The sequence below is a fragment of the Varanus komodoensis genome, unplaced genomic scaffold, assembly GCF_004798865.1.
Source record: "Varanus komodoensis strain SLA01 unplaced genomic scaffold, ASM479886v1 scaffold14_1, whole genome shotgun sequence".
Taxonomy (NCBI): domain Eukaryota; kingdom Metazoa; phylum Chordata; class Lepidosauria; order Squamata; family Varanidae; genus Varanus; species Varanus komodoensis.
In genome coordinates this window covers 10,217,810-10,226,897 of record NW_025335438.1, presented here as the reverse complement: position 1 = coordinate 10,226,897, position 9,088 = coordinate 10,217,810, and the positions used below count along the sequence as shown (strand labels likewise).

The following is a 9,088-nucleotide window of genomic DNA, read 5'->3' as shown; positions in this document are numbered from 1 at the left end:
AAATTTTTGGTAGATACAGTACTAAGTTGTTTTGCATGAAGCACTAAATCTTGCTTATCTTCTGTTTATGTAAGTGGAAGCCAAAACTTAGCTGCATTCTTGTGGACTGTGGAGTTTAGATACAGGCATTCCTTATACAGAAATTGATCCAGTTTTTTGGTGCTTGACACAATCAAGCTGATTCTAGGTTAATGTTAGCCTTACCGTTTACTGTAACTAGCTAATCAATTCTGAATGGAATGAATGAGTACTCTGCTTCACTGTCAACCAACGTAAGAGAAAGAAGGAAAAACACACACAATTTGCACAGAAGTTTCTTTTTTATTAACATGAGTAAGGAAGTCATCTTCTGGGCCCCCTAAAAGAAAAGATACATTAACCTATTAAGACAAGTACAGAACATACAGCATAAATCCATTTAACATATACTTCATCAAATGAGTTTGAAAATATTACTTCATATTTGTTGTTTAAAACATGTCATTCTATGAACAGCATTTGTGTTTATTAGCAGAACATTCTTGTCAAAATAGTCATCTGTGCCCTCTAATATCTTACTAGACATGAATTTAAGTTTTTATGGACACATTTTACTTTCTTTTATGCTAAAAGACTGCACAATTCCTGCTTCTGAACAAGAAACCTGTAATTTTCTGCTTAACCTAACAGCAATAAATTCAAAGCCCACAAGACATAGTGAAACACATTGGTAGACTCAAGCTCAGGCAGCAAAGGACAACTGTCACTTCCACCTTCACTTGAATCTACTCCTTTCTCAAACCTAGAGAAATTCTAAATCTTGAATAATGCAAAACTGTTGAACAGATTGTTATATTTTTACTCTCTTCCATTTCCAATTTAGAAATGTTTGTCATATTTTTGTAGAACTGCCATAATGTTATGATTATGTAGAACTCCACTATTATTCCAAAATCAGTGAGATATAATCAAAACAATGAAATTATCAAGTCAACACATTTACACCCCATTAGTTAACAGTTTCCATTCAGGCACTGACCAGGGCAAATTTTTAGTTTTAACAATGGAACAGTACCATGGACTTCTCTATGCTTTCATATGCAAAAAAGGCTTTTAAATTCTGCGGAAATCCCCACTCCCAAGGGCTGCCTTCTTCACACATCATCTCACATGTTAGATACATGAATTCACTAATACTGCATATACACTCCAGAGCAGCTTTACAGGTGGTCACAAGACAGCCAGGGACAGAGGAGAAATCACCAAGTCACTTCCTTTCCTTACCTTTAATTCATCCGCCTTATGAGTCTGTTAATCTGATCTTCCCTGTTTCCTGCATCACCACCTTCTACAAAGTGAGTAGTTTTCTTCTTCATTCCACCCCGTGGAGAAGAAAGCTTAAATGGCCAGAGAAAGTTGTTTGCTGCTTTGAAGTTCTTGCCAACAGTATAGATTTCATGGATCAAGTCTTCCATGCAAATGATGCCATGCTTTTCTAGAAATAACAGCAGGAAAAATTCAAATTACATTGTGTTTGTCCATTGTCATTGCCTCTCCTATCTACCCCACTAGGTCAGGTCAAGAGACTATGATTTGCCTAGTTACTCATCAAGGCTGCACAAGGTGGCTGTACTGCTACTATTCCTTCCAAAGAAAAAGTACTATCTACTTGTATGCAATAGTGGGTAGGCAGAATCTGAAGTACAGCCACAAAAACATGTAAGACATTCAGTGTATCCACATGTGCAGTAAGGCTTGGACTGGTCTATAAGCAACTACTATATGAAAGATAAAACTCTGAATATTCACCAGCAGAATTGCAAATCAAATTACATGTGCTAGAATAGCAACATATGAGTGCAACGGACGTACGGATTAGAGTATACATCAAAATCACTTATCATATACACACATGACTGCTAGCTTACTCAGGCATCTTTTGATCAGTGAGTTATCTGTCAAAGCAATACGCTGCTTGTTGATCTTCCCATAACCACGCTTGTAGATCAGCTCATGCACAGATTTCAAGTTGGGATAACTGGAACAAAAACAAATTATTTACACTGCTAAGAAGAAAAGCATAAGAAAAGTTTGTTGCTGTTTTAAATTACTTACAATTCCCATAAAATTCACATGTCAAATGTGTCAGTCCTTTTGCAGTACATCAGTCTTCCCCAACCTGTTCTCCAAATGTTTTAGACTACAACTCCCATCAGTCCTAGCCAGGATCACTAATGATCAGTGCCAACAGGGGTTTTTAGTTCAAAGCATCTGAGAGGGCACCATGTTAGGAAAGGTTCCACCTAATTAACAAAGATCTGACACCCAACAAGTCATGCTGTCAACAGATGATTACAAGCAAGGAGATTTTAAAATTGCCGCTATCAAAGCAAGCAAATAAGAGATTTGCCTATCTAGTCCCCATTTACAGTCTCAAGCTAAAAGATGTCTAAAAACTATTGTATTCAGGTGTAAATCTGTAGATTCAAATACTAGGAATTCTGCTGCTTTCCCAACAAGTACTAAGAAATAAGCCCACAACCACCAGGCATAGTATGCAGTGGCAAACTCTGGTAAGGGTTAAGAGTTTGTACAATCAAAACAGACCACTGAGGTTTACGTTCTAGAGCATTGGAGCATATGATGGCCCATAAGGGCAAATTTTAAATATTCAAACTTTGCCACTGGCTTACCATATTGCCTGAACTTGGGGAACTCTGGGTTTTGTGAAAGTTAAATAATCCTCGTCTCCTGATCAATCATGTTTGAGTAGCTAAACATAGAGTATAAACTTCTAGAAGTTATTCTTCCAATGCAATTATTGACAAACCCCAGTTCTCAGTTGCCCAGGGGAATGTTATAAGGAATGTCAACCTCTTCCTATGAACCTCTTCCAGTTTGCTGCTGGCTGGTCTGGATCAGCATCATATATAATGTATTTGCCCTGTACTGCTAACATTTTTCAATTAAAAAAACAAAACTGAAACAAAGGCTGTGATTACTGTTTGTTTCACTTAACATAAGAAAAGCTATGCTAGTTGAGCATTCTGTTCACCCAGTGGCCAACCAGTTGCCCAGGAGATCCCATAAGACTTGAGTGCAACAGCAACTGGATACCCAAATTGCCCTGTGCCCACAGACCCTTAACCAAACTTTAGTGAAATAAAATGTTCAACTAATTGTTCTGAATCATATTTTTCTCAATTTGAAATGGAACATCTCAGTGTGCAGAGTGAATTAAGTTGAAGGTACTGGAATTACCTCAGCAGAAGAAAATTCAACAGTTGATATATCTTTTGAGTATATGTCTCTAAGTGTGTTTTTTCAGATGTTTGTTAAATAAGTACATAAATCATAAATGTTATTGCCTTCACAATACTCCAATAAAATAACTTCTACATAAAATTTTAATGTGTTTGAATAGAACAAGTAAGCTATATTGTGTAGTTTCCCCTTAGCAAATATCTTAGTTCAAATATTTTGTAGCTATTGGGGGGAAAACTGATACATTTTTATACATAAAAATACATGAATCAAACATTTAGTTCTGTTTAAATGGGAGATACTACTGTGGGAGAACGTGTAAAGGGGAATAAAACTGAGTCAAACAAATATAATACATCTTCTATTATTTAGGGCACTGGGAAATGTTCCAATTCTTCTACTGCTGGAAAACTCACATCACTGATTCCATTATCATTCTCCAAACAGTCTAGGTCTAAACTATCTATCCTTCTCACAAATTTCCACAATTTATAGTGAGCTTGTCATGATCCCAAAAATCTCAACAGGCTGTTTCCCGAAACTTCTGAAAAGTGGCGGGTTACAACACTCTTTTTGATAATTTACAAAGTAGAGGGCAAGCCCTGCCTCAAGTCATTTACAATTTGAAATATGACAGAGGCAGTAACAGAAGAACAGGAAGGAACAAGAGTAAACAAAGGAAGAATATGTATTTCTACTGTGGTATACAAATAATTAATACGGAAAGCACAAACTTATTTCTTCACAAGTGAAACCATGATCAATTTTTAAAAATTTCTTACGCACTAATGCAGATCATTTATCTTCAGTTTATTTTACAGCTTCAAAAGGCAAATTATCTTCTAAGAACAATGGAGCACAAGATTAACACATATAAACCCCATTTTGAAGCAAAAAGTGGAATTTCACTCTACACAAGACAGAAAGCAACCAAGTTTTGAATGCCCTTCCCCACAGAGGCCTATTCGGCACTCAACCACCAACTAACGTATTCAAGGTTCAACTTACCCCCACGCAATGTAAGGTTCAACAATCCTCAGCATGTTAATGGATGCCTTGTTGAGTTTCACAAATGTGCCATTGAAAATCTGGCGCAGGCGAAGGAGCTGCAGTACTTTGCGAACTTTGGGACTAACACCGTTAATTCTAAGAGGGGAAGTAAAATAAGCTCATTCTCAACAAGCCCACATTTATCAACTAATTTCATTTGATTCAGGAAAACAAAGTATGACAGAAAACTGAGCATAAGGTGTTATTAATGTGAACAGAACTTTTTTCCTAGACAGCTTTTAAGGATCTAAATTTTTCTTACACAGAATGCTCTCCTGCAGAACTCAAAAGCCCATACCACTGAATGTGGTAAAACAAAGATGGGGTGCAGCAACATTAAAGGCCTTACTTGCAGAAAATCTTCCCATGGCTACTCAACTCATATGCTGCCAAATTTATTAAACTCATTTTTTTTTTTGCTGTCCTTCACACTTCTGGGGTTTTACAGAAGTATACAAGTAACAGAAAGACAATAGTAATAAAGCATTAATTATAAAATGTTTTGACCAGGCAGCAGAAACACTGCAATGTTGGTGTCACTCCAGAGTAGACGTCTCAAGTTGTTTAGAATTTTAAACTTAAGTACTACGAATTGGGTGCCAGGTCTTACAATCTCTCAGAACTGAAACATTTATGTCCTCAAGCCTTTGGTAACTGATCTGTATTATCAGTACCAATTATGGTATTCTAAATATTACTTTTGCAAACTACTTTACACAGATTTGTTATTTTAGTTATTAATGAAATATGCTTAAATCTGTATTAGGGCTGCACCTTTCTAACAAAGGTGTCATAAAACAGCATACAAGCTTTCAAGTTCTTCAGAACTCACTAAGCTAGATGGTAAACAAAGCAGTATCAGTAAGGAAAAAAAGCTGACTGATGCAGAAATGAAGGAAATAGCAGATAGTCTTAAGATGTCATGTGGAAGGAAGTACTAGCTATTCAAATTAGGACATACTGCTGTGATGGTTTTTGATTATCTTCATGTCCATTCATAACATCCTTGCATTAAAGGACAACCCCCCCTTCATAAATCGTATCAGGTATGAACTTTAAAATAGATTTTAGTTAAACAGCATCTAACACATTATTTTTAGGCTGCCTTTAAAGGTGGAAACATCTCAAGTCAATGCACAACAGTATTTTTTCTTACCCTCTGATCCTGATCACAAAAGCCAGTTTTGGTTCAGCAGGTACATAGTAATTGCCAGCTTTGCGGGCCATTCGGGCCATACGAATCTCACGTCGGTACATCTGCCTGTACTCTTTGTGATAGGCCTGAGCTCTTTTATAGATAACTTTGCGTTCTAACTTTCGCAACTGAAATGAGAATGATGTGTTGAAATGCATTTATTACAATTTTTATTTCATCCTTCTTCCAAATGGATCAGGTAAGAATCCAGAAAGCATAACACTTTGCTCTACAGGAGGAGAAAGCTGCTCTAAAGTGACAGACATTTTCCTATCTGTATGTTTTCCAGTGTTAGTTATCCTGGTTAAATTAGCCAATTTAAAATTTTCTGGAAACTCCACATCAGCCAAGCGGCCCAAGACAGCTTCAATATAAAATGTGAAATTGAACCTGTATCTTCCCAGGCCTTGTCTGACATCCTAAGCACTACTCTGCACTGATTCTTACTTCATTAGCCAAACTTCACAGGCAGAATTCATTCCAGAAAACAACAAAAATCAAGTACATGTTTGGAAGTTGCAAAGTTGTAAATGTAATTGATCCTGCTCAGGCAATTATCATCAAATATTTGAAATAATGAGTATCTATCAGTAAAATATGTTTCAGTGTGACCACAGTGGAAAAAGGTTGAAACTTGTTGAAATACATGAGCAGTTGTCAACATATCTGACAAAGTTCTTCAGGTTGCTAAAATGCATTACAGTGCCAACTATTTTCAGTATTTCTGTTATTGTCTTCAAACTTTTTACAAATATTTTAAGAGTGCAACCCTATGGCCTGCTGAGGTCAGCCACCTTTATCTTTGGCAAGGTAGTAGAAGTACGTAGGCAAACCTCACCTCTGGACTCTTCTCATGTGTGAAGGGAGGTCCACAATCCTTTATGTGTAGAGTTACAGACAGCTGTACCAGATTATGTACACTCTGCAGCTTGGGAGTGCTCCTCGAGCCAGAGCTGTCCTTGGAAGCCCAAGTGACAGTGGTGGCAAGGAGCGCTTTCCTCCAGCTTTGGCTAATCTATCAGCTGCGTCCCTTCCTGGAGGAAAGTCTAGCAACAGTAACACACGCATTGGTTACTTCCCAGTTGGATTTCTGTAACGCGCTTTACGTGGGGCTGCCCTTGAAGACAGTCTGGATACTTCAGATGGTTCAAAATAGAGCTGCCAGGATGCTGTCAGGGACTGGGCATTATTCTCATATAACCCCAGTCCTCTATCAGCTCCATTGGCTTCCCATCGAAGTCTGGGCTCAACTCAAGGTGCTGGTTATTACCCATAAAGCCCTAAATGGCTTGGGACCAGGATACCTAAAGGAATGCCTTTTTCCCTATTTGCCCTCCCGTCCTCTGAGATCGACAACAGAAGCCCTCCTCCGGGAACCCTCTTTGAAAAACATTAGGAGACAGAGTACCTGGAGGAGAGCCTTCTCTGCGGTGGCGCCCCGACTATGGAATGCGCTCCCCAGAGAGGTCCGCCTGGCGCTGTTGTTATTTGTTTTTTGGCGCCAGGTTAAGACCTTTTTATTTAATCAATATTTTAATATGTTTTAATATTGTATTTTATTGTTGTATTTTATTAACTTGCAGAGTGGGTTGTCAATTTACTTATGCTGTAAGCTGTCCAGAGACGCAAGTAATTGGACAGCATACAAATTTTATAAATATATAAAGTCCTCCAAAAAAGACTGACATAACACAAGTGAGTGGTTGCTATTATACACATTCTGTTTGCAGATTTCCCACAGGCAGCTGGTTGGCTATTGTATCTGATCCAAGGTGTTTCTTCTTTCTGTAAGACCAACCCCACTAAACACAAAAGATCTTACTTCTGAGTAAAAATGCATAAATTGTGCTGTTAAGTCACATTCACCTTTTTTTGGGCTAAGAGCCTCTTCAGACGCTTGGCCTTTATATCAGCGAAAGCCTTCCTTTTCTTCAAAAGGCTTTCTGGAATGGAAGGCACCTTCTTCTTTGCACTATATTATTAAGCAAAATAAATGTTTAAAACATAACTATGTATCAACATCAGCTAGACAATTTAACTTACAATGTAAACAAAGCACAGTTACTATACCTGTGCTAGTTTCTGAATAAACTGTTTATCGAAACTTATTTTGGGGCAAATTTTTATTAAATGGACTTAAAACTTTAAAGTATAATTCCAAGCTATTTCCCCCTTTTTGTGGCCATATCTTCCTATATTTCTAAGTAATAATCACTGGTAGCGTGCAATACTGCCTACACTAGTGGGATTTTTCTAAGCATTGAAGAAAATTTGGATTTTTGTTGATCTTATTCTTGCCTCTGTGTTACCTGATTTTCAGCATTTGTTTCGCTTATTTTTATGGATTTTTTTTTAAAAACTGGTTTAAGTGTCCAAACCAATCTCATCCAGAAAACTCATGTTGCTGATCACAAAGCTCTCAATTTTACCGCTGCACTTAACAAATCAAGGATCTAAGCTGCCTTCAAGCTTTTTTATGGATGTAAAGCACATGCCACATCTTTATACAAAGGGCCAAAAGAAATGCTGCTTATACCATGCCTTTTTCCCCCTTCCCAAAATGGTCTTTAGAAATATTCCCGTTTCCATTATAAGTTAATAAAACTTAAACTCAAGACTTGGAAACCTCATTCAAAGCTCCCAAATTATTTTACTAATCTCAGCCATGGGTTATAACCAAGGTTAGCCAAGTTTTAATGATGCTACTCTAAGCAGAACAACACTGGTTACAAACACAACATTTGCAAAGCTGGACATTATAGAACTTCACAGTCCTAAAGAGAGTTATTTGCATCGTGTCAGCACAGGCTTCCAGACTCCCGTGTTCTCGTTAAAGACAGCAACCATTGTACGCGTGTACCGGAAGGCAATAGCGGGGCCTAGGCTGTACCCTACAGGTTACAAAGCCTGTAAACCTGGGAAAAAATGCAACTAGTTGGTAAGGCAACGCCAAGTGATAAAGTCACCTCGCCGCTGGGATCAACTTGGTATCCTCAGAAATTAGCCTTTTACCAACTCTCAAGGCGACTCATTTGAGCAGAGGCAAAGGCCAGTTGCCAGCCGCATCTCTCGCCAATCGTCCTCCAGCCAGAACTTGACAGAGCGGTATAGTTTGAATCTTTACAGACCATGAATCCGTCAAGGGTGAACCCAGATTTTTAAAACGCTGCAAAACGTTCTCTTAAACCCACGGATGACAATGGATTGTGTCTGAGAAGAAAGAATTACTTACTCTTCGCCCGCCATGGCTCCCGCGCTTCCGACCGGAAAAAGAAAGAGCTAGCGCATGCGCACTGAACATAAAAGCTTCGGTTAGCGGCCTAATGGATGGGACTATCGAGGATAAGGCCCTGAGTTTAGTTGTCTAACGTAATGCCTGAGCAGAAAAAGGAAGCGAGGTGGCTCGATTAGTGCCAACGATTTAATATGCACGTAATTATGGATATCTTTAGCAATAAGCAAAGGAGAAGAATACCTATAGCATTATGTATATGCTGAGGGTGCTGTTTATGATATTTTTTCCCAAAAGGTAGAAACTGTTACTAAGATCGTTGCAATCAGGTCAAGTGTATGAAACAATTTTGGAATTTCGTTGACAGC

At 38.1% G+C, this 9,088-nt stretch overlaps 1 protein-coding gene across 1 annotated transcript; it reads right to left on the bottom strand.

Annotated features, from left to right (window-relative positions):
- Positions 1–301: 301 nt before the first annotated feature.
- RPL7 (ribosomal protein L7) lies at positions 302–8,800 on the bottom strand. The gene is made up of 7 exons (XM_044423940.1): positions 8,721–8,800; positions 7,355–7,460; positions 5,450–5,616; positions 4,252–4,389; positions 1,908–2,017; positions 1,264–1,474; positions 302–358 (listed from the first exon to the last, which is right to left on the bottom strand). Exons 1-6 carry the CDS (start codon positions 8,732–8,734, stop codon positions 1,266–1,268), a joined length of 744 nt encoding a protein of 247 aa, XP_044279875.1. The 5' UTR covers positions 8,735–8,800; the 3' UTR covers positions 302–358; positions 1,264–1,265.
- Between the last annotated feature and the right edge of the window lie 288 nt (positions 8,801–9,088).

What these genes read in the sequence shown, in the direction of transcription:
- RPL7 (XM_044423940.1), bottom strand. An exon ending in TTTGTGATCAGGATCAGAGG is followed by an intron (nt 4,390 to 5,449) that starts GTAAGAAAAAAT and finishes TTCCCCTCTTAG; the next exon opens with AATTAACGGTGTTAGTCCCA. An exon ending in ACTGATCAAAAGATGCCTGA is followed by an intron (nt 1,475 to 1,907) that starts GTAAGCTAGCAG and finishes TGTTATTTCTAG; the next exon opens with AAAAGCATGGCATCATTTGC.